The 26,022-nt window shown below is 40.5% G+C and overlaps 2 protein-coding genes across 4 annotated transcripts in view; one reads left to right on the forward strand and one right to left on the reverse strand.

Moving 5' to 3' along the window:
* doc2g (double C2-like domains, gamma) overlaps positions 1-17,989 on the reverse strand; it is a 44,682-nt gene extending 26,693 nt beyond the window's left edge. Inside the window, exons 1-3 of one of the 2 annotated variants that reach the window (XM_077604858.1) lie at positions 17,852-17,989; positions 17,424-17,482; positions 9,809-9,923 (exon numbers count right to left, since the gene is read on the reverse strand). The gene's annotated coding sequence lies outside the window, so the exon portion shown is untranslated. Of the gene's footprint in view, positions 1-9,808; positions 9,924-10,015; positions 10,156-17,423; positions 17,483-17,851 lie in introns of those variants that run through there. The other variant, XM_077604860.1, reaches the window with a different exon arrangement.
* Positions 9,554-25,983, forward strand: cabp4 (calcium binding protein 4). 2 transcript variants are annotated; one of them, XM_077604862.1, is made up of 9 exons: positions 9,554-9,643; positions 14,413-14,472; positions 14,631-14,732; positions 15,866-16,001; positions 19,768-19,798; positions 20,348-20,491; positions 21,521-21,630; positions 23,151-23,311; positions 25,505-25,983. In XM_077604862.1, exons 2-9 carry the CDS (start codon positions 14,417-14,419, stop codon positions 25,608-25,610), a joined length of 846 nt encoding a protein of 281 aa, XP_077460988.1. In that variant the 5' UTR covers positions 9,554-9,643; positions 14,413-14,416; the 3' UTR covers positions 25,611-25,983. The 2 variants fall into 2 exon arrangements, with proteins under 2 accessions (XP_077460988.1, XP_077460990.1); XM_077604864.1 differs by having other exon boundaries at positions 23,151-23,298.
* Positions 25,984-26,022: the final 39 nt, after the last annotated feature.

Genomic DNA, 26,022 nt, shown 5'->3' on the forward strand with positions numbered 1-26,022 from the left:
CTAAACAATCAATCTGCCACTTGCATTGAAGGCAGTGTGAGTGAAGCTATGTAACCTATTAATTAGCACAAATTAACATAATTTAACATTTCAAGTCAACGTTCTACTTACTCAAAAATGTAAGATTTTCCTTAAAACCTAATGATTTAATTCATTTCATCACGTTAACAGCTTCTTATTATGAACTACAAATGTTCCAAATAGCAAGTTAGTGAAGAAAACGTTAAGGTGTGGTTCGCATAACTCATTGAAAGTTTGATTTATTTAAATTTTTATCCCTGTGCTTTCAACCACTTCATTGATAATTTACAAATGGCAAGTGTAAAGCTTTAAGGAAATAAATCTTCAATTCCTCTTCATGTCCAAATTTACAGTATTGACCAGTGAGTGATTCTTCATTTGCTGGAAATAAATAGGAGACCATTACTAATATTGACCTTCCTAGACTTGATTTCCCTGGGGTTTGAAAAGAATGTATAGATAACACAATCCTCTTGGGGTTTTTACCCTCTGTTAGCGCACTAAAAACGAAAAGGTGAGCACTTCCCCTGCACGCTGCGTTGACATGGTGCTTGCAGCGGACCACCCAAAACTGCTGAACTTCTGTACTATACAATGCTGCTAAAAAAGCATTTTTTATTAAGTGAGCAACTCAATTTAGGAGAATCATATATAGTATTTTATGGGCTATATGTTGCCCTATTTAATACTTTGGCTCAGCTTGGGAGTTATACTCAGTTGCACCTTATAGTATGTTGTTGTTATTTCAAATTGAGAGTTGCCCAAGACCAGGGGTGTCCAAACTTGGTACACGGTCGATTGGTCGCCGGTCTTTTGGTCGCCGGTCGATTGGTCACCGGTCGATTGGTCACCGGTCTTTTGGTCGCTGATCTTTTGGTCGCCAGGAAGATAAGTGATAATTACCATTTAAATCGTTGCTCAAATTCCCTAAATACAAACTGCGAATTACTATTTAGTCATACTTAATGCCCTAGTAATTATTAGGCTAAAGAAAAGCTCCAAATTTCCCGGTCTTTTATTGTTTTTTGTTGGAGAACTTGTTAAGACCCTGACTGACGTAGCTTCTTAAAGGGACAACGCATGTACGTACAAACTCTTATACACACACGTCGGCTCAGTGAAACTGCTCATGGCCATTGTTGGCTGTTATTGATGCGTAGACCGTGTTGTTTTACCTTGTTTTGTCGCCGGTCTTTTGGTCGCGGTCTTTTGGTCGCCCCGACCGCGACAACGGGCGACCAAAAGACCGCGACCAAAAGACCGGCGACCAAAAGACAGCGACCAAAAGACCGGCGACCAATCGACCGCACACGCCAAACTTATGTGTACAAGGGCCATTTTCAGAAAAATGCTTCGTTTCACCATATGGTATTGCTTCCAGACTTGAACGGAATTGTTGAAACGAATCATATTGGCATTAAAGATATCATTTTTGTATGAAATCGTAAGCCATGTTGTTTAAGATACATATTGAATCGACCTCATAAAAAGATTCCTAACTCTATTTCTCGGGTTTCTTTACAATTCTCCTGAGAACTCCTAGCTTTAAAAGACATTAAATTACGTCCTACATATGACTCGATTATTGCTCATACCATAATTACGTGTGGGGGGGGGGGGCCTGTCTGGAGCAACATGTTCAGAGGCCCACTGAGGAAGGAAATCGATCAATCACGCACAACAAATGAAAGGCTGTACAATAACCCTGAAACATTGATCTCTCTTCAGCAGCAAACAAACACATATTACCCACAGTTGCATTATTATCAAAGCCATCCGGCCAGGCATCAAAAAGCAGAAGCATTTGAGGGCGAACTGAAACAAGACGTGTTGAGTCCAGATCATAAGGAAATAATGATAAACCTACTCGAATGATGGAGCAACTGAAAACATGAATGGCTTACGAAACCAGCTGAAGAGTTGCTTTGAAATACTAAACATTTGAAATTTTGCATTGAAACAGAGGCAAGGACGGAATACAATCAATTTATGGGGGAGCATTGGTGGCGACCCTCTGCACGCCAAGATAAACCCCTCCCATTACCGAGGCACAATGCAGTGGAGCTTTTCCATTAAGACTCCGAGCGCAGCCTCCCCTGCCTCTTTGCAAGCCATTAACTCAGAGATTAAGTAAGCCACATTGGCCAACTGCAGCTCTCTCGCAACCCAAATTCTCATTCGCTTATACTAGCGGGGAATTTGCATACATAAAGATGGAAATCCAGCTCATGTACTACACTCGGCAGTGAAACACATTCCAAAGCTTTTTTTTCCCCCCTCCAAATTGAAAGTGTCTTTTCTAAAGCAGTTGCAATTCGGATACATCAGCCTATTATATAAAAAAAACTGGGAAGATCATACAAATTTATTACAACCGCTCTTCAGTAACTGTCATTTGTGGCTTCTGACTGAGGCCAGTAATGGAATTGCTGTTGCTATTTAATGGCATGCTGAGCAGTAAAAGTGTCTGTAAATAGAATAAGCAGAGCTTCGTGTTTTTTGCCAGGGGTTAATAAGTAATGTTGCCTGACAAGTGCACATTTTTTAAACACACGGGAGGAAAAAAGTGTTATTAAGAACGTCTGGTTTTTTTTTTGTAGCCTCCAGCAAATGCTTTGTGTAGGGTTCATAGTCAGAGAAACAGCACAAAAGGTCAATTAAATTGCAAGGGGATTGAGTATGAGCGAATGGCGCCTGTAAAAGGAGTTGATAAAGCACAGAAGCAAACGGCTAAATTAGATTTGGATGTTCTGGACTTGGAAAAAAAAATCTGATATTGAGACTAAGCTATTGAAATGGTATTTTATGCTATTTGGGCAAAAAATGAGAAATTGAATGTGACAAAGCTTAATTTTATATGGATACGTCCTTTATTCATTTTCGGAACCGCTTATACAGGGGGTGCTGGACCCTATCCCCCAACCAACTATGGGCGGTAGGGACGCAGATTGCCAGCCAATCGCAGGTCACGAGATGACGGACAACCATTAACGCTCATACTCATACCTAGGAGGAATTTAATGTTCGACCAACCCACCATGCACGTTTTTGGGAGGTGAGAGCAAACCAGAGTACCCGGAGCAAACCCACACAAGCCCGGGAAAACATGGAAAACGAAGGTCTGGACCCGGGATCAACCCAGAACTGTTAGGCCGACGCGCTAACCACTTTTTCCACCGAGCCACCCAAAAAAAAGTGCAGGAAATATGACAAAATGTAGTTTTTAGTCCTCACTAAAAGTCTAAATTCAATTTCCACAACACCACTGCACAATGTAGGCCGATGCTATTCTTTATTTTGAATCTGCGGTCAAAACCCCTTTAAAGTAAGCATTGCATTCACTCACAGCCATATTTCGGAAGAACTGAAGTGAATGAATGAATGTAAATTAAAAAAGCAGTCAGACGCTAACATGTGCATTTTTAACAGGTGGCTAGTTGTTGAAGCTCCCGCAGGGCGGCAGTTGGTGTCTCGGGCGCTGCTACACATCACTCAGCTTTGGAGAGCATCATTGGGCGAGTTGGCAGAGGAACGGCGCTCTGTCAAGGTGCATTACTCTTTTCACCATGTGTCACATTCCCCAAATTTAGCCCCGCTTGCCCTCTGGCCCAGCACACTAAAAAGGAAGCGTCTCCTCTCTCACATGCCTCAATTCATTCTCCCATCATCGCCATCATCTACTACCATGCACCTCACCTTCCACTCTCACCTTTCCCTAATTTTAACAGTCCTTCTTCATATCTCTCTCTCTTTCCTACTGCCAGGCTGCCCTGACATAGACAGATCCCATTAACCTCACCTGTGATTCGTCCTTAACTCTGACAAGCAGGGGGCAACGTGCAAAATGATTTCCTTCCCCCCCCCCCTCGTCTTCTGAATTCCAACTCAATGTCAAGGGACAAATTTTTCCCTTTTTTTCCATGCTTTGTGACAGGCTCGGCACAAGAATAAACAACCCTGTCAAATAAAATAACTGACTGAAAGTGATATTGTCTTACTATTTTATTTTACAGTGGGAATACGTTGACTAAAATCAAAACATCCCATGTATGAAATGACTACATTGAACTACAGCATGACACATGCTTTGACTGAATCACACCCTTGAAACACTAAAATGTCACGGTTTGCCCCAAAACACAAGGTTTTCTGAGGAAGAAAAATTGAATGAATCCAATTTTCCAGAATACCAGGCACACTAGATAATAGATTACTACAAAGTGCGCCAGTGCGGCATGTTTCTGCACATTTGTTCTTTATCTTGCAACATTGTACTCATGGTTTTGTTTATTAATGTATTAGTTTTACTTGTTTTTTTATTCATGGTATGATAAATGATGTATATGTGTGTTTTTACACTTTACATGAGCAATATAAAGCACTTTTACGCAAATAAAATAGGTTCCAGTTTAATTATGCATGCCAAAAAAATCATCCATGTGGTGTATTATAGGGATTGTAGGGCAAACTGTCAATTTGAGGGAAAACAAATATTATTTTAAGTGTCTTATGGTCTGAAAAAAGATTGTAAAGAAATTCACATCATACATGAAAGAAAAATCACAAAATCAATAAAAACCAAGATGCTATTAAAAATAAAATGGCTAAAAACCTGCACATCTACCAAAATGTCTTAAATATCTCTCCATTCATTGCCAATGCTGTACATTCAAAATACACAATGTTTTCCTTTCCACTCTCTACTCTACTCAGATCCACAAAAACATCCTAATTGGCAATTATTGTTTTTTTGGAAGCAAAAATTTAAAAAATGAAAACAAAGACCCAGAAATCCACCAAAATTATCTGCCAAAAATGCCACAAAATCAATATTGCCCCCAAAAATAACAGGAATTGCCCTAACTTCATCAGAAGTTGACCCGGAATTGCCCTAAAATCAATATTGCCCAAAAAAATAACAGGAATTGCTCTAACTTCACCAGAAGTGGACCTGGAATTGGCCCAAAATCAATTGAGAATGACCCCAAATTAACAGAAAATAATGCTTCAAAATGATCAGGAAATAAATTCAAAAGCATGTTCAAACAATTCCCCCAGAAAGCACAAGTTTGCAGGTTGTCTTCTTCTAATTCTAAGCCAGCAATCTGTCATTCAATTGAAATATACTGACTTCCCATCAGCCTTTGTTCCAACAGCAAAGTCATCTCCAAAACAAACACCATTTGATTTGCCTCTGACCCACCTAACTCCACAAAACAATACCTCCCTTTAAACCACAAGCATCTTATAAATAAACAATATTTACCACCGTCACGCATCGCAGCATTTGGGGACCTCTCTTAGAGTTTTAAAAATTCTGTGCTCCCATGATATCAAATGTTTTAAAATAGACACCAACACATTTACAATGCTTTTCTTTTGGGTCCCCTCGGTGATTAATTGTTGGCACGCTTTTCCTGACCTCCTTTTCCATTTCCCTTTTTTGCTCTTCACCCCGCAACAATAAATAATCTATCTTTAACTCACTTTGCCCCATCAGCATATTCTCAGTGTGGCCCAGAGGAAAGTCAGTGGAGAGAAAAGAAGATGAAGTAGGAAGGGCAGGGATGATCCACCTGCTCTAAAGGTGACTGCACAGAGGAAGACGGATCAAACGCAGTACATTTCAACAAAAAGATGTAACAATCCAGGGAATGAAAACGAAGAGGTACGCGTGTGATATAGAAGATAAAGAGGCAAAGGCATGAATTAACAATGAGAGTGAAAATGGACCGCTCATCTGTAGGTGCATGTCAGAGCATTCTGAGCGGCACGGAGGTACTAAATCTAGCCTTAAACATTAAACATGATCATTATATAAATTCAAATACGCCCCCCCAATCAAATAATTACATGAGTGTAAAATGAGTTTCAGATTGCCGGGTGCAACGAGAGATTGCAAGGAATTGTGCAGTCGACATGGCAGTGACACCATTACAGGCTGTGCTTAATAAAGTAGAAAGATATTAAATCAGTTGCTGATATGACATTATCAATCCCAAATAAGTCAACAAGTCATTAACTCTACGATCCTTCCTGAAGTCTATATTTCTATGCTTTGTCTTGACTTTCTCGTCAAGGAAACAAGACACAGGAGTCCTGCTTTACTGAAGACTTTTACTTACAGGATTGGGATTCAGTGTCTGTAATATTAATCTGTGCTTCATGCATATGGTAAGGAATCGCAATACATTCGAGCTAGTTGGCTCATATCCTTATTCGGTGTAATTTGCTGATAAACAGACTTCCCTTTAAAGTTCAAACTGATGTAATTGAGGAGGACGGATGATCCAAGTTTAAAAAATTCAAATTTCACCAAGGCTGTCATTCAAGTTGAAAAATGACAGTGTTTCAAAGTATTTCCACTAGTGTAGACGAACAAAATAAAGACTCTCGACCTCTTCCACAGAGAGTCAGTTCTGTTAAAGCAGTGTGACCCGAGGTCCGCCGAGTGGCTCAGGTGAAGAAAAGAATTGTTTGAAATTGCGTTGGATGTGAAGAAAAAGACAGCAGACAAAAGGAAAAAGAAGAAAACAACAGTAGGCCAAGGATCACCCAATTTCAGGCCACAGGATGAGGGATTATACTTCGTTCACTGCCATTGAATGGATGGATAGCTTTCTTGTCGACGGAACAAGTATTGCATTCCAGGTACAGCCTGACCGAGACAGTTATAACATCCCACACTACATCGGCGAAATACAAGAGGAACTGTCTGCCGATTCGACAGTTGTTGCTAGGTTGGCGTTCGACATGGTGGGATGACAGAGGGTCTTCTCAGTGTTTACACATGAAATCCACGTTGCGCCAATACCTTCTGATTGGCCTAATGTCCCACAAACGCTTGTAGTTGGACGAACCATATCAAGACGAGTGCTCCGTAATTGTTAACTTTCGAATATTAGCGTGTTCCCCAAACTGTAATGTCGAACGATGGAGCAATATTTGCACTTGTTAGTTTGTTGTCAAATCCTGAGTTGTTTACAAAAACTGCAATTAGAAACGTTCCAAAAAACACGTCCAGACCAAAGTAAGCGATCTATGGACTGCTTTGGTTTGAATACATCCTTAGCTATAACAGGCTGTGTCAATCGCTGGCAAATTTATTTTAAAAAAACACTTTTACGTGTCTTTACTGTGAATTGCTATTTGATGAAAACCGCTTCCAGCCAATCCAATCCAGATATCAATAGCTGCTTTTCTGTCCAAGTAATTTAGTCATTCAAAGTTTGGCACTCCAGTGGGAGCTGACGGGTGCATGAAATTCAACAACATAATTGCACTACTTTTAGCGAGAAGATTGAGATAGGTTTCCACCCCTTCCAAAAAGTGCTAAATAGCAACTTCAGTTGTATGCACTAAGCAGATTTGGGCATGGCAGCTTTCTGATTGCAAAAAAAGCAACAACTTCTTTAAAATGTCCCCACTGGAGGACTCGCCTCACTGGGCAAAGCACAAGGAAATCGGAGGAAGAGGATGGATGGTGTGGAGAGAAACTGATGAAAATATAATAAGTATGAAGCTTAAAAATAGCACGAAAGCTCCGTTTAGCTAGACATGCACATAGTTTGGTTTTGCCCGTAAAGATTATTTGCCCGAGATACGAACTAGTTCTCTGAAAATTACTCTTGCAGGTAGAAAAACTGCCAAACGGTGTCAAGAAAACATATCTAACCGGATGTATCTTTGGTCATGCGCAAGTACCATCGGTTTGAAACTCTACATTCATGATGTTCAATCAATACTATTGATTGCAGCCTGACAATTTAGACCATGTTCTTTTGCTTTATTGTATTCTATCTTCAAACTTAGATTAGAGTGGAGTGGAGAACTCAATAGGTAATTGCCCAGGGACAAAAAAAGACTCAAAGGGCTTCTCCTGGCTTACTGTGCCATTACTGTCATTACATGGCACATTTTAACATCAAGCATCATTACATGGACTTCAGACTTTAACAGAGTCGACATGTTGGAGCTTTCACGTCATTAACCTTCTGAACTTTTGAATTTTCACCCCATTATTTGCTGTTAGTGGCTTAACTCACCTTTTTACGCAATACATTACCGTTGTCTGCTTGTTGCCATGCCGCCACGTCAATTACAATTAGCATCCCAAGGGTCTGGGTTTGAAATAATGTGCTTTTTAAAATAATAAAATAAATGTTCCCATAGTTACGAGACAGCAATAAGACAACTAATACCCCCTAAAAATCCATTCAAACTTTGTTATAACTGCTTAATTTGAGGTTCATTGCATGTTTTAGGAATGAGAAGATGGTATTTTGGAAGGTACTGCAGACTTTTGGGGTTCTTCATAAAATATTTTCAAAAATTCCTTTATCTGTTTTTGGTCTGATTTGGTCTCAGGTAGTGGCGGGCCGTCAGGGCCTTCAAGGCCTTCTCTGCTGGCCTAAGAAATAACTGAATCATATATTATATTTTGTCCATCAATACTTATTAAATAATTCCAAATGGTCTGTTAGCTTCTTTTCATTGCTTTTCCCCCTGGTTGCACTGCTTCCAGATGTGTGTTTTCATATTGAAGCATTTAACCAATCACATTTCAGCCATTATTTGTTGCCAGGGACAGAAATCTGCCTCAAGGCCTTCACAATATGTTCTGCAGGCTGTGCTGCATTAAACAAGCGTCGATAAGACTGTTGCCTTAACCAATCAGATTTCGAGTTGGCAACACCACAATGCCTTGTCGCAGGCGTAGGGATACGTCATTGCCTTCTCACAGGCGTAGGGATACATCATTGCTTTCACCAACTATGATTGGCTAGTGATTAACCAGAGCTACCAAACTGTATCTGTAGCGAGCTGCACAAGCAAATATATTGTTGTGTTGATTTAAAGCCATTTTCAAGATGGACTATGCCAGAAATACGACAGGACAGGCTCGACTTTCATCATTAGCTTTGATGGCGATAGAAAAGAAGGAAGAAAGAAAGGAGGATGGATATTGTGTACAGTTAAAAATGATATTTGGTGAGTAAAATATGGCTATATTCCCAAATAATATTTCAATTCTGGGCCCGGTTCTGATATATGAAAAGCTCCAGTGTTTGTATTTAATCTATGCTGCTAGGAAGTGGATTTTACCCCATTTTAGTGCAATTTTTGCCGTTTCGCCATTGATGTCCATCGCTGTCTTTTCCCGGGAAAATCACCCCCCGGCCCGGTTGTAATGTCTGAAAAGCTCCAGTATTTGTATTCAATCATTAAATGCTGCTAGGAAGTGGATTTTACCCGTTGAAAGCGCTACGAGAAAATGCACAGACCGCCACTGGTCTCGGGGCAAGAAAATTTCCCCAAAAATTGCATGTTTTAGTAAAATTCTGGAATAACCCACGTTTATCTGCAAGTAAATATCATGATGCTTCAAAAGACATTGAAATTGACCCTAAATAGTCCCCCCAAAGACAAAAAAACGCCCACACTGTCTCCACAATATCATTGTGCCTCCGATAGCACAGTCCAGCTACATCTCTAATCCAGCCCAATAATCACCTTTATTATATAATCCTCAGGTCAGGTGAGGCTTTGCATACACGTTTTTTCATTCCTGTCATACAAGGAGGACATAAACACAATCTTTTTTGTATACCTGTTAACGAAGGTAAGACTGGAAATTTGCCATTGTGATGAATTATATTGTCATTATATTTTGCTTTGGGATAATTCAATGGTTCATTTATGAGTCCGTTGGACGGCATATAATTTGTCCCCAACACAGAACAGACGTTCCCTCTCTGCTTAATTAAATGTTGTTTTTCCGCGTTACCTCGTGCTTTCATGGCGTCTACGGTCCTTTGTTTTGCTGTTTCTGTCCTGTTTGTCTCGACATCCACACTCAGCCACGTTCAATCCAAATCCGGCTCCAATATCTCCAAACGGATCTTTACATGAAGAGAGAGAAAATTGTTCTGATTAAACTAAGAATTACAAAATGAAGGATGGATGTGTCAAGTTCAGAGAAAGGTTGAATCACCTTATCAGTGGAAAATATCTCAATTCAGAGCATTGACATAAAATTACTACTGCCGTGGAAAGTAAGATTTATAGGAGAAAAAAAGGTGTTCAAATTGATATAATATGCAGAGCTATCCACTGCATTACAATTGGCTGCTCAGGTGCACCTGAATATAGATTGTGTTTAGACCGGACATCTTGTGATTAGAGTGATAATCCAAAACAAAAGACAGGAGATTACAAAGAAACGTCAAGTTTATACTCCACTCAATAAACCTTCAACCTGCAAGGATTTTTGGTTTACTGTCTGGATAAGGAGGTTTTCTCAAGACACAATTCATTATACTCAATTAAAAGGAATGAAACTATCTGGGGTTAGTGTAAAGGTTAAAGTGCAAATCTTTGTTTTGGTCCTTAAAGACTGTAAACTCAAAGTAAAAACCTAAAAAATACATATATGATTTAAGTGGTAAAGTCAAAAGGATTAGTTAGAGAGTAGTGAAAATATCAATTTCAATACGTAACAGAGCCCAAGGTGGATTCAAACCTCAGTCTCAGAATTGCGGGGCTAGCACACTAACCACATTCCATTGTGCCCATGTTTTCACCATTTATCTTCATGCATATGTCGTGTAGTTTGAATCAAATACTAGTCAAAACGATTTTAATAGCCTCCTCAAAGAGGCGGGGCACACCACAAATTGGTGGCCAACCAATCAGAGGGCACAAGGAAACAAACAACCATTCACGCTCACACTCATACCTAGGGGGAATTTAGAGTGTCCAATCAGCCTACCATGCATGTCTTTAGAATGTGGGAAGAAACCAGAATACCCGGAGAAAACCCACGCAGACATGCAAACTCCACACAGGTGGACCGACCTTGATTCAGCGGGAGATTGACAGGCAAATTGATGCCACGTCTGCAGTGATTTAAACTCTGCCTGGGTTTGTCATGCTGGAAAAAAAAAAGCTGAGCCAAAAGGCAAGGCTCTCAATTTACCAGTCCGCCTACATTGTCACCATCACCTGTGATTTTGAGCGACAGGTTGTGAGAACATTTGCATTTTTTTTGCTGTAGTATTCATTGGTACTATGTCGCACTTTTCTGCTCATCGAAAGTGGCCAAGACAAATATGGTCAGTGTGTATGTAAATATATGTTTACGTACACTGTGGTGCATTTAAGTGAGTGATGTAATAAATCTCAGACTCCTCCACTCCAGGGGATAATGTGGAATATATTTAGACTTTCTATTTAGATCCTATCCCCATATAGTTCAATCGGGCCCTTCAATCAGCCTTCACCATTAATTATTTTCCCCCCTCTGCCAGGCCAGTCCATTATTTCAATTACCAGGATTCAAATCTAAAATAGTGTGTGTTTTCTTTGTGATTGACAGCAATTGACCACTTAGAGAGGAGAGCTGCAGGTACACAATGTGACTCTACGTTATGTGGGGTTGTTTGTCAGTCTGAATGTGTTTGTTTATACTGTGTGATTTGTGCCCAGTCAAGGTGAGAGGATTTGGGGGGGACGGTGACGAGAGGCTGCAACAAAACAAACTCCAAATTTTTTTTCCGGCCTAAATGTCATTACAAAGTGCAACTGTGAGCTACGGGAACAAATAATTCAACAAATGAATGTGGACAAACTGACTACTTTTTGTGTTTTGGGCAATGACAGCAACTGACCACTTAGAGAGGAGAACTGTCAATCTTACACAAAGATATGTGGGTTGTTTTTTCACTCTGAATGTGTTTGTTTATTCTGGTGAGATTTGTGCTCAGTCAAGGTGAAAGTCATTCTTTTGGAAAGCGACAAGGGGCTGCCACAACACAAACTCAAAATACTTGGAAGAACCCCAAATGTCATCTAAAAGTGCAACTGTGAGCTGCATGAACAAATAAGTCAAAAATTTAATTGGACAAATTAGTACATATTTGGCTTTGGGCCATGACACTTAATCATTTGAGTAAAAGACATTGGAAAACAGAGGAGTCTTGAGTTTGAAACTTGTGTCTGAAAAGGGTACCCGGACGTTTCGTCGACGGACACTTGGTCTCCGGACGTTTCGTCGACGGACACTTGGTCTCCGGACGTTTCGTCGACGGACACTTGGTCGACGGACAGTTCGTCGAACGGACGTTCGACGAACTGTCCGTCGACCAAACGTCCGTTCGACGAAACGTCCGGAGACCAAGTGTCCGTCGACCAAGTGTCCGTCGACGAAATGTCCGGTCACGTATGAAAAGAGGTAAACATTGCGTGGTGCCAAAAAAAATGAAAATGATTGGACCAGGCTGAATCGGTGGCCAACCAATCGCAAGCCACAAGGAGTCATAGACATCCAGTCACGTTCACACTCATACCTAAAGGCAATTTAGTTGGTTCAACTAGCCTACCTTGCATGTATTTATGATGTGGGAGGAAACCAGAGTACCCGGAAAAAACCCACACAAGCACAGTGACAATATGCAAACTCCACGCAGTGAGTACCGACCTGGCATCAAACCCTCAACCCTAGAACTGCAAGGCCGATACGCTAACCCCTCAGAGCCTAGATGCTAACATGATGAACTAAAATAATTTCCTTTAAATTTCCCCAGCCAAAAAATGCCTGCAGCCTTAAACTACACTGCAATGTTTTATTACCCGATTCTAATACTTTCTACTTTACCCAAGTATAAAGCTCTGAGTTTGGACTTGTGCAGGTGTTCCGATTGATGTGCAGAAGGTCAAAAGTGGAGCGACACTTTAAAAGAGCTGCTCACGACTTTAATCACGAAAACAAGAACACCCCTTCCCTTTCCTTTACACTTTAACATGCTTGCACCGTGTTGAAATCAGCATGTAGCGCATGCACGCTCATTGTAAAGAAGCGTGACAGACAGGCAATCACTAGTCAGTCATGGTACGTTGTAACCCACTGGGAGTTGGCATTGCAGTTCGTTCGGTGACGGCACATGAAGCGCCTGGGTGTAATTCAGAAGACCGGCTGATCTCGGTGTCGCTTCCTATTAGGGCTCACGCGTAGGCGGCGGACCAAGCGGTAGCCGCCGGAGCGGATCACGGGGATCTGTCTTTACACGGCCTTTGTGACATGTGCACTGGTGGATTGAGGCGTTTATGTCTATGGCGCATAAACACCAAATGCGGCCCTTCATCATCAGGCCAGAACGGCAGAGCCAGTGACAGAACATCAATCTGGCTCCCAAACAGTCGTCCATAAGTCATCAGGCCTCGCTTCTTCAAGTCTTTGCTCGTCCTCCAATTTGCAGATTAATGTTCCTTTCGGCCAACGGCGGCTAGATTCTTTTTTCATTGTTTATTTGTACGTTTGGTTTGGTTTCATACATTTGTCGCGGCACTTTCGGGGACTGCCGATGCGGCCGTGAACACAACAGCTGCGGGCCCCGCCTTGTTTGCGAAGTCTGTTCTCCCTCTGTGCGGGCATTCGAGCGTGCCACGTGTTGTGTTTAAAGTATGTGCTTGAAAACAATGCTAGAAGACAATTTTCCCCTAGTGGGACAATTAAAAAAATGGCTCTTGCCTTTTTGTGTCTTGTGAGTGTTGGCATCATGAGAAATAAACTTTTGGAGTTTTTTTTATTTTTTTTTTAAATACAGTGTATAGCAAGGGTGTCAGACTCGGGTTGGTTAGCGGGCTGCGTTAATGTCAAGTCGAGTTCATGTGGGCCGGACCATTTTAGATATAATAATTAGATTTTTTTTAATAAGTCGATTAAAATAACTGGATTAAAAGCCCTGAATATTCATTTTTTTATAGATCTAAAACAATGTTTATTTTAGCTTTTTAATATATATTTTTTAGATTTTACAAAATGATTTTTGAATTAAAAACACAGAAAAAAATGATTAAAAAATTACAATTATTAATTTAAAAGGGGGAAATCAGGAAATTTAATATAGATTTATACTCTTCATTTTAATTTGATCCTAAAACAGAAAGTTGGCACTCATGATTTACTTTCCCGGGTCACACAAAATGATGCGGCGGGCCAGATTTGGCCCCCGGGCCACCACTTTGACACTTGTGGTGTATAGTATGGTGAACTGGTTGGCCTCACTGCTGTGGGGCCGAGGGATCGATTCCAGCTCGGTCCTCACTGTGTTGAGATTGCATGTTCTCCTCAGGCGTGCGTGGATTTTTCCGGGTACTCCGCTTTCCTCCCACATCCCGAAAACATGCAGGGTAGGCTGGTTGAACCCCCTAAATTGCCCCTAGGTATGAGTTTGAGCAGGAATGGTTGTCTTTTGTCTCCTTGTGCCCTGCAATTGGCTGGGTGTCCCCAGGCCTTGGTCCCAGGATAGGCTCCAGCACCCCCCGTGATGAATAAAGCATAGTCAGGGAAATGGAGAACACTAGCTACAAAAAAAATGTTTTTCCTTTCAGGAAGATGTCTTTGAAAAGTTTAAAAGGAGGAGCTGAGAGTCGACCATCGTCTGCGGCCAGGTTAGTCAATTTAAAAAAAATAGGACAAAATTGTTTTTAATTTGAAGAAAACTGAACAAAAGGGCAACCGTTTAGTTTATGCGTACAAATAGTAGGATTGATGAAATTGTTGGTTTCAGTCATTTTTTTTTATTTTGATTTTTTTTGACTTCTCCAAGCATGTCTCCTCGAGGAGGGAGGGGTCCAGCAGCCGGCAGATCTCCAACTACGGGCAGATTTAAAAACAAGGCTCTTCAGCTCAGCCTCTCTAAGAAATTCTGGTTATTCTAAAGCTCTGTTTCTCATCAACGCAGATTAAGAGAAGAGAAGGGCGGTGTTTGACTCACTGATTGGGACATCAGCTGCAAAACAAGCCTTCCAATAGTTTCTAAATGAAAGGACACTTCCCCCATTTCTGAAATGACTAATGTAATGAGCCGTGCCAGTTGATTGGACTGCTCATGTTTTTCCAATCCAATTCAATTATCTTTAAGTAGGTTTGACACGGAGAATTTTCCTTAAAAAAAGTGTTTGTTTACCCCTTTGAAGACTGGAGTCACTAAAGTAGACTGCTATTTATATTTTGATTTTAAAACCTTTAACCCTTAACAGTTTCATTTTGTTCAAGAAAACCTTAAATATTAGCAATTAGTATTTCTTTCATTATTAATCAATATTGTTTTTACATTAGAAAAAACATTTGTTAAGTGTTAATAAAAACTAAATAAATTAAATTACATACAATGATTAGTGCCATTGACAGCATTAGACATCCAATCCACTTTCACTGGAAGGAACAATTTTGTCGCCACCAGTCAAAATATATTTTAGTCCAATAACAACCAAAGGGTTTAATTAGTGCCCTGTAATGGTTAAAAAAAATCATTTTTCGGACTCCCAAATCTCACGTTCTTTGTGCTTTCTTAGGCCGATAACAAATTTAATGGATGTTAAAGTCCTTCACTACACAAAGTCATGAGTTTCATTCTCAATACAAAATACTTTATTGTTGTTTTGCCATGGGCTGGGGAACAATTTGCATGGGAAATAAAGTCTGTGTCGATTAAAAGTAAAATTGGCAGCCTTTCCAAAATTGCAGACTTTCCAGGACATTTCTTTTTCCCTAATAGCTTGAATACTTTGTACTACTTACGGATTCAATTCATTTCATTGGCTGCCATTGATGTCAGTAGATGTCCAATCCAATTTAATTGTAAGGGGGAAATGCTGATTTTCTCCTCCCAGCTAAAATGGATTGGACGTCTGGCGTTGTCAATGGCAACTAGAGAGTTCAAAGAGTGCCTTGTAAAGGTTAAAAACAGAAAAAAAGAAAAATCATAATTTAGGAATGAAAAGGTTGAGTAAGCTGTGAAGGAAAAGAAGAATTTTATGGAAAAAAATGCCCACTTCACAGTTCAAAGTCTCCAGCCACTCCGAAAAAGGGCAACGTCAGTGAGGAGGAATCTCGTCGACGTGGTAAACGGAGCCTCAGCAATAGCTCAGCAGTGGCTGCTGCCTACATCGCCTACCTTAATAAACTCTTTGGACAGGTCAGTTCAACTCCAGTTATTCACATTTATATATTTATTTATTTACTGTAAGTGAATTTGTCAAATAGTCACAATTGTTGATTTGAGTTGATTTGAATAACTGGGCTAGTTGGCCTTTTATCTCAGCAAAATGCCATTATTGATGTATCAACTAGAATCTATTGTGTAATGACAGCTCAGCGGCATTGAACTAAATTCCTTCATTATAAAGGCTGTAATAGGCAGAAAAATGACTACATTGGTATTGCTTTATTTTGGTGTTTTGGTGGCCTAATCAGAAAGCAAACCTAATAGTTTTAATGAGAAACAATTAAGGCTTGGATGTTAATAACATGCTACATATCTAAAGACACACTGAAAATATCATTTCATTCATTCATACATTTTGTGAACCGCTTTATCCTCACAAGGGTCGCGGGGGGTGCTGGACCCTATCCCAGCACGAGGCGGGGGACGGTGGCCAGGAGATATACAACCATTCACGCTGAAACTCATATCTTGGGGCAATGTCGGGTGTTCAACTGGCCTGCCGAGCATGTTTTTGAGGATGTGGGAGGAAACCGTATTACCCAGAGAAAACCCACGCAAACTTGGGGAGAACATGTAAACTCCACACAGTGAAAACCGACCAGGGATCAAACCCTCGACCCCTGAACCCTGTCTGCACCACTTTTTTTTCTTCCCATGTTTCACTTGTAAAAGCCTATGTGAGCAAAATTCGGCAAGGAGAATTGGATTGGATAACTTTATTCATCCCGTATTCGGGAAATGTCATTGTGACAGTAGCAAGAAAAGGCATAGTTATAACTGAGACAGTACAGTCAAAGGCCGCAGAACAACAAAGAAAAAGCAAAAAGCACAAAGTACAAAGCAAATCTAAGTAAATGGGATCATTAAAAACCACCAAATCATTAAGACAGAAAAGCAGCAAAAACACAAAATGAGCAAGAGTTTCAGTAGCAAAAACGGATAGACTCAAAAAGACGTCAAGTTGGACAAAAATATAGAATAAAATAGAATATCACATACTTTTTTTTAAAGCTCCCAGATGACAATTTCCCCTATCCTGTCGTATCCTATTGCCATGCACAGTGTACGTACTTCTTTGCGACAATGCGGCTGAGTCGAGCAGACCATTCATCCTGCAGTGATCCTAATCCCTGCCTCACTATTAATTAGCCCTTTAGCTAGGTTTTCTGTCAACCCCCATTAGAGGAGGCTGGACGAGACAAATAGATAATGAAAGAGAGTTGATGCATTGCATTCCTGACACAGCCGTAAGCCACGCCACAGAGGAACAACTATAGGCTACGTGCGTTTTGGCTTCTTAACCATTAGTTATTTGTGTGTCAACCCCAACATACATCTCATGTGTCTTCATGCTTGCAATGGGCCAACTGATGGCAAACTAAATGAAATTACCTGGCAATGGGTTCGTTGCGATGGTCGTGTCCGTGGTCGGCGTGGCCATCAAATCCTCTCTGGGTGAAAGAAAAATCCAATTAATGTGTTGACCTTGCTCTCTAAATATACCCTTGTAGAGCAGAGGAGCGATTTTTATGTGGGAATGGTGTAAACAGTATTAAAAATGAAGATGTTTTTATATAACAGGAGTGTGTTTAGCATTTGAGTTGGGAATGACGTGGGCCCACTGCTGGCACTCGTGTACGTTGGCATTGAATTGATGGATCAACTCGGTTGGCAATATTACGCTGAGAATAATTGTTTGTAAGGCTGCCATGCAGCCCAGCTTCCCAAAGCATGACAGTTTTCCTGAGGAAGCAAAAACTTCCAAAAAATATACAATAATAACTTTCTGAGATGACTTAAAAAGTGATACATTTACTCACCTATTGCCAATACTTTTGTCACTTCCTTTCTTTTGGGTTAGATGTGCATTATTGGCTCTTTCGAAAATTGGAGAATCAGTTGTGTCTAACTCACCAGCTGCTCATCGTTAGCTGGGAAGAGCTCCAGCACACCTGCGACTCTTGTGAGGATAATGAGGGAGTGTCAGAATGCAACTTCTTTTATAGCCAATCAAATGCGAGGACCGTCTTTTCGGGACTATAAACTCCATTTTTTTTCATAGTTTGGCTGAGCCTGCAACTTATAAATTATTTTTTTTCTCTCTATCCACCGACAGCATGTTTTTTTAGGCTATAGTTAATTATTGTTAATAATTGACTATTTAGCATATTGTTTTGTATTTTACTATTGTTTTTTTCAATGCGTGTTTGTTGTTAGTCTCTGCTCACATAAAAAAATGTCCTCCCAAAAATGCATACCTGTCAACCTCTGCCGATAACTGCCCTTATAATTATGATTCCCCTTACAAACCCCCCAAAAACCTTACGAGGTTGACAGGTATGAAAATGTGACTCATACTCATTCAAGTATAATAATAGTGTTTTCCTTTCATTGTGTATTATTTTTTTGTTGTGATGACTACTCGGCAAGCAGTGTGCTACTCATCGCTATTGTCAAGTTTTAGGGCTTCATTTTAGTCCCAGATGAGCCCCCATCCACTCTTTTTTGTGTTTGTTGAGACACTAGTATTTGCAAGTTCTGACTTCTATGTCTAAGTTCTATGTCGAGTCAAAATGTTGTACAGTTAGTTGCGAGGAAGGAGAAATCAGAGCTTTGATGTTCTTCTGAAACGGGCTTGCCAGTCGAGTTACTTTGAGCTTATTGAGCTCCCCGGAGCTTTGCATCTGCATACGTCGTACGTGAAGAGGAGTGCGCTTTCATGTTCCTTGCTTCTCTTTGGCAATATGAGACAAATTGTGCGTTGATCGTAGATAGATTTCCTTTTCATTAACATTTAAGGCATTTAATTTTTGTCTGATCTTTCATATCATCTATTGAATTGAATTGAATGCTTTTATTGTCATTAAATTATTATACAGTATTATAATTTAAAGCTTCACCACAACATGCACAAATAACAACAACAAGTAAAAAATCATAATAAATAATCAATAAATGAGTCATAAGGATAACATATGCAAATGAAACTTAGTGCATGTTTCCAAATATGCAAATGCGAGCATCGTTTTGAGAATCAAGGCACACGATTTGCAATTAACACTCACAGGCAACAAACAAGGCACTTGTCGCTCTTTAAAAAACAACTTGTCATATTTGGAGCGTTTATTAATTTGTTCATTTTAGTCACTGGATGGCTTCAATATTCATTTCTGCCTGTTTGACATGCTTAACCGAGGCTTTCACTGCTAATACTCAAGCTTTTACTACACCCTAATTATGCCAGATTTGTGCTTTTTGTTTTTATGCGGTACTTGTCAGGTAGCGGGTGGCAGGGGTGAAACCGTACGGAGAAAAGGAGGCAAAGTCAGCTTGAGTAAATGTCAAAAACAAGGGAGAGAACAACGAACGCTTCACATACGACCGTATGCAAATGTGTTTTGTGTTTCTTCGCAGCCATCTCTCTGTCTTTTTGCAAAGGAGCAAGGCACCGTTGCCTTTGTCTATGTGTGGGAGTGTGTTTGTCTGCACACAGACGGAGCGTATGCCAGGTCCCTCAGGAAGATGCAGCATAGTTTGACGCGCGTGTTTGTGTGTAGGAGTGTATGATCTTGCCTCATTTTGAAAATCAGAAAGAAACAGTGCGCGGTGAAACCCATTAGGGTTTGTTGTCGCCATTTGCTTGTTATTCTAATGGGGTCCTCTTTGGAGAATTTGACCTTTTCAAGTTACCTTGATTTGGTATTTTTTGCAACTAAATCCAATGTTTTTCCTACAGGAGCGAGAGTTGATGCCGCTGGAGTTGGACGGTAAGATGCTGTATGGGCGACAGCCACATGTTACGTGCCTCACTGAGCTTAGACAATCGTGCAACAGTCTTTTTGTGCTCTTAAAACACAGTATGAGCATTTTCTCATTTCAATATTATGCCCTCCAGCTCGGAGGCAAGTGCAAAAAAAGCTCTCCAATTCTTCTCATTAGCTACAAGACTTGTACACAGAGGGGAGGAAGTTTATCTGCCTGGAGACGTCTTGACTAAACTTCGCCTGTACTAATGACTTAACTCAGCATAACTTTGTTTTAACTCACTCACTGCCAGTGGCAAAATGAATTACGAAAATGGAGCGGGGTACTTTTGTCAAAGAGTGTTGGATTGCCGAGCTTATCTTGGACTTCGACTCATATTTTATTCGGCATTTGGTCTCCGGCTCCTACTCGCCAATCCATGACTCATCTCTACGAGTCGGGTTCCACTAGAACTGTTCTGACGCAGCTTGTATTAAACAAATGTATATGTCTATTGGACTGGTGTGGCAGGATTTTAACCATCATGATAAATGTGTTCGTGTCTGTCTTAGAATTACGGGAGGCCTTTAAGGAGTTCGACTACGACGCGGATGGCTTCATACATTACAAAGACATTGCCGACTGCATGAGGACTATGGGCTACATGCCTACAGAGATGGAACTGATCGAAATCATCCAGCAAATCAAGATGAGATGTATGTATTCATTTCATGGCCTAATTGCGCCTCTATGTTAGCGTCTTTCATTCTTCCCTCGGACGCTATGTTATGGAATGACTGATGGCGCCATCACAGATGCATGCAACGTGTCAGTGTGTGTGCTGCCATTTTTTTCCGGCTATTTCCACTGCACGAGATTGATGTTTGTCTTTGAAGCCAGGGACATTGGAGGCATTGCTTCCCCCCCTGACTGATTAATGGCCCTCCCGCAGCAGGTGCGGTGCCATTTGGGTATGACTCTGCATGTCAAAGTGCATTGAGATTGGCCCTCGGTGGTTGCAATGATTTTTTTCCCCAAACCAAAAACACTGAATTAGCGTTTTTATTCTGACTTCTGAGGAACCCTGGTTGTATATGGTGTAGTTCACACGGGGGGCATCACGGTGTACAAGTGGTTAGTGTGTTGGCCTCACGGTGTACAAGTGGTTAGTGTGTTGGCCTCGCAGTTCTGAGATCTAGGGCTCAATCCCAGGTTGGTTGGACACTCTAAATTGCCCCTAGGTATGAGTGTGGGCGTGAGTGGTCATCCCACCCCACCTGCTGTCTGTAGTTAGCTGGGATAGACTCCAGCACCCCCGCGACCCTTGTGAGGGTGAGCGGTATGAAAAATGAATGAATATATTTTATATTAAACAATGTGTTTGGGTAATATTTGGAGCGATCATAGAGCCGTGAGTTTATTTCAACACATATTATTGGATGCAGGAACACTTTTCTTCATATTTAACATTTGGACTTTTACAACTCTCTCTGTACTATTATTTATTTACAATATTGTTCATTATTTGTGGACCAACCAGAAAAATATCCAATAGAATAAAGATTGTACTGTACTTTTTGTAATAATATTTGTATCCAATTAACTAATAGGCCAGTTCAACTTCCCTCAGATGGCCCAAAAACATTGCATAAAAGAAAATGTCCATTTTACAAAAACAGCATCACAGCTTAAATGTGTTCTCCTTTTTCACGCACAGTTAGTCAATGTGCTTTATCCTTGTTCAGGGGGCGGCCACGTAGATTTTGATGATTTCTGCACCTTGATGGGCCCGAGGATGCTGGCTGAGACTGCTCACATGGTTGGGCTCAAGGAGCTTCGCTGTGCCTTCAAGCAGGTAAGGACAACAACAACCAGATGGGAGGCACAATCACAAGTGTTTGGGAATGACTCGTGTGAAGAGAGGGGCAAAAAAACAACATCTTCAAAAGGACACAGCCAGCAATAGTGAATGGGGCATGAAAACGAGAAACATCAGGAAACCCAATAACCCAGAGTAAATGTCAGTAAGGTGCTGAATGGCCTTCTGAGTGTGAGTGGTTATCTGTCGCTGTGTGTGCCTTACAATGGACTGATGAATAGTTTGGTCGTTTTACCTGATTTTTGTCCAAAGTCAGCCGTGATAGGCTCCGGCACCACCCCGCGAACCTGACAAGGATGGGCGTTGCCGATAAATGAATGAATCTTTAACGTTGTGCCTGGCATTTGGAGATAGGTTAGATGATAGGTTTATTAATAGGTATACTTTAATAAAGGGAGAGACATCGGAGACATAATCCAGCGTTAAACTTGCAAGTGAGAATCGATCATGGCTCGTCCTCGCTACCAGAGCATTCTGAAGAAAGGCATCCTCTTCTGTCCATTTAGTCGCACATAATCAAACACTTAAGGTTATCTTATTCAAACAATTGCATAAGCTAACCGGATAACACAATTAAGGTAAAAAAACAACTGCAACAACAATTGCACATCAGGTCGGAAAGCAAAAACAACTGCGTAAGAATTTGCACAAGTAAGCATGACAATTTCCATAAAAGGTGAAACGAGCGACACTATTTTAAAAACAATATGCGAGTATTTTTGGAAGTTGATTCGATTATCGCCATCCGCTGGAATCCAAGTCAAAGCAATTTAAGAGTCCTTCACAGATCTTCATTGCAAACTCAGATCAACAGTCCTCGGCCCGGGACTGTGTGATCTGTCAGGTCAATAGTCCTCAAAACAATTAAATGTCCTCGGGTCAGCTGCAGGGGGAAGTGTCCTTGGTAACGTTATACTGAGCGATTAATGTTTCACATATACATATAATGATTAATATTCCACACATACATATAATGATTAATGCACACATATGTAATAATATCCCAGAATAACCCCAACAGTTGTCAATTAAGTAAATTCAAACTCCAGATTTATCTCCATATTTTGGAATAGTATTTTATTCTTTTTTTTTCTCTTGCTCATATGGAGTTTTTCTTACATCATTGTCAAAACTATAAATATCAGTCGGAGGAGAAAGACGTGAATGACTCCAGGGCAACACGTGTGAAAATAAGAATTCATTTTCAACTGCTTCCTCACTTCCAAAGATGTTCTCACTTTAGGACTAACACTTCATGACTCAGTATTGCCTGATGTGTGGATTTAAGCTGTTTGCAGCTTTCCTTGCCGAGCTCCACCACAGCCCGACAGTTTCAGCCCCATCCCAAGAAGGCTTTAATTGCCTTTTTACTGTGGCTTTTAATAACCCCTCACTGTTGTTTACGTTGTGTTTTATCTCAGAGAGTTTACTTTTGTTCTCCTATCCTTACTGCCTCTAATCCAGCCCGCATCCTTTTTTTGTACTTTCATTTGCAGTTTGACTGCAATGGGGATGGTAAAATTACGTTTGAAGAGTTGAAGGACGGTATGAAGACCCTCCTTGGCGAAAAACTGAAGAAGGGTGAACTGGAGGAAATACTGGGTGACATTGACCTGAACAAAGATGGCAACATTGATTTTGATGGTGAGCAGATTGGGTGAGAAAGCCATTTAGTGCCTGTTGAGTGAGCGCAAAGTTCAAAAAGTACGTTTTTAAGGTACACGGTCGATTGGTCGCCGGTCTTTTGGTCGCCGATCTTTTGGTCGCCGATCTTTTGGTCGCCGGTCTTTTGGTCGCCCGGAAGGTAAGTGATAATGACCATTTAAATTGTTGCTCAAATTCCCTAAATACAAACTGTGAATTACGATTTAGTCATACTTAATGCCCTATTAATTATTAGGCTAAAGAAAAGCTCCAAATTTCCCGGACTTTTATTGTTTTTTGTTGGAAAACTTGTTAAGACCCTGACTGACGTAGCTTCTTAAAGGGACAACGCATGTACATACAAACTCTTATACACTCACACGTCGCCTCAGTGAAACTGCTCACGGCCATTGTTGGCTTTTATTGATGCGTAGACCGTGTTGTTTTACCTTGTTTTGTCGCCGGTCTTTTGGTCGTCTGTCTTTTGGTCGCCGGTCTTTTGGTCGCCCATTGTCGCGGTCGGGGCGACCAAAAGACGGCGACCAAAAGACCGGCAACCAATCGACTGCACCCGGTTTTTAATGTGATCTGCTCTCAATTGCAAACCAGCCTCCAAATCCTACAAACTATCATGGTCCCATTCTTAAAAGAATATCCATTTTAAACTGCATTAGAAGCACCCAAACAAAAGCTACAAGCAGAAAACCTTTCGCAAAAAGTCAAGAAAAGCACGCGAGAGGACGAAGAGGCACATAACAATGAGAGTCAGGCCTGAATGCCTCTTTCCAATCTAATTGCCGCCTTTTCTCCAGTCAATACGCATACTTGCACGCATCACATGTGACACATTTAGAACACATTGTGGTTGACAGTTCAAGGACTTTGCAGAAATTGCATTGCCGAGTGAGAAAATCAACACAAACACATACGAGCGTTTGCTCGGGCGATTGCAGGCTTGAGCACGCCAGGAGCCGCAATCGGTTTTGTCTTGTCTCAACAATCCAATCTATTGCAATTATCGGGAACGTATGAAAAGACGTGTCATTGTCGCAAGGAATCAATAAGCGGGTGCTCTTACTCATCATCATCAATTCGCCCCGAGGGCTCAGTTTGAAGGTGTCACACCGGTAGAATAACCCAAGAAGGTGCGACAGTGTGTGTGTGTGAAAGTCTCACCTAGTAAAGCACTTCCAATATGCCCTGAAATCATGGCGGGATTATAAATTTGTGCTTCCTGTCCTTCATGTAATTAACATCATTTTAAAAAGCCATTCCAAACCATGCACTAAGAACATTGACTTGATTTATAGATGTCGAGTGGTTGAGTCACACACTTTTAATATAATTCCCTACACTTTTTGAAGTATAGCTCCCACTGAGATTCCTACCTTATAGAACAAAGTTTTTAAAAGAAAAAATATGCGGAGAATATATATATATATATATGGATTGAAAGATCGCAGTCTATTTTGAGAATAAATTCTGCGTAATTACTGACTGTCATAAATAAAGCCCATAAATGAGGAATTGTTTTATAACCTTATCAGCAATGGAGAATTCGATATCATTTTACTACATTTGTAGCTGTATCAATATAATGTTTATGAATACGGACATGTGATTAGCGGGGTCGTGGGTCCGAAACCTCAACCCCAAAACTGTGAGTCCAACGCACTAACCACTGGGCCGCCCTTATATATATTATGATTTTTTTTTTTAATTTGACTATCCACCCATACATTATCTCTACTGTCATCATTTTATATGCTATTAATTTCACCTAAAATGGGCTATATTTTATTTTTTTGCAGTATTAATTAAAGATAATTTAGAACCACTATCTACTAGGTTTTTTCTTTTACAGCAAACGATTTCCAGAGAAACATAAAAGAGTGGCATGTAAAAACTAAGGATGGTAGATTCTGCTATTAAGCTTTTAGTGGCCATTTAGTCAATATACTGTCAAACAATAGGCATAATTAAATTGGATGAGTTGGACTGAGGGAGACTTGCTTTGCATTTTGAAATATCTGATAAGCAATTACAAATACTCCCGCGACTGCCATTTAGGTGGTTCATTAAACTGCTGGTGGCTGTGAAAATATTGAGTTTATTAGTGAACACCATGTGCCTTGTATAATGATGTAATATTTAAAAAAAAATGGTGTTATGATCATTATCACCTGCTGTCTGTCTCCTTCTGCAGAGTTCATGATGATGCTTTCTGCCCGGTAACCGGAGGGCTGCTGACTGTGATGACATCACAAGCACTCACTGATCCTGAAATAAACTGGCATTTTATTTTGCTATGACAAAGGGGATTTAAGTGCAAATATAGAGCCAATTATGATGACGCATTAGTGAGGCAATGACGTTGCATTATTGACCCCTTGTGGTTGCAGAGGGGGCATTCATGCCTTTATCTCTGAATTTGCAGATAGTATCATACTAACTGTTCATTCATTTTTTTGTATTCCTTTCACTTTTTCAGACTGGCTTTGACGGCAAAAGATGTTCAATTAATTTGAAATTAGAAGGTTTTGCAGCAAATTATCCATTCAAATAGAACAGATGTCTATCCTGGTCAAAATCAGCCAATGAGTTTATTTATGTGGCAAGTTAAAGCTTATTATTTTATGGAAATAAACTACTCGCCTAATTAATAAACGCTTTACCACAGCTTTCCATCTGTATTGTGTGTGTGTGTGTGTGTGTGTGTGTTAT

Source organism: Stigmatopora argus, chromosome 7 (genome assembly GCF_051989625.1).
Source record: "Stigmatopora argus isolate UIUO_Sarg chromosome 7, RoL_Sarg_1.0, whole genome shotgun sequence".
In the NCBI taxonomy this organism is placed as follows: domain Eukaryota; kingdom Metazoa; phylum Chordata; class Actinopteri; order Syngnathiformes; family Syngnathidae; genus Stigmatopora; species Stigmatopora argus.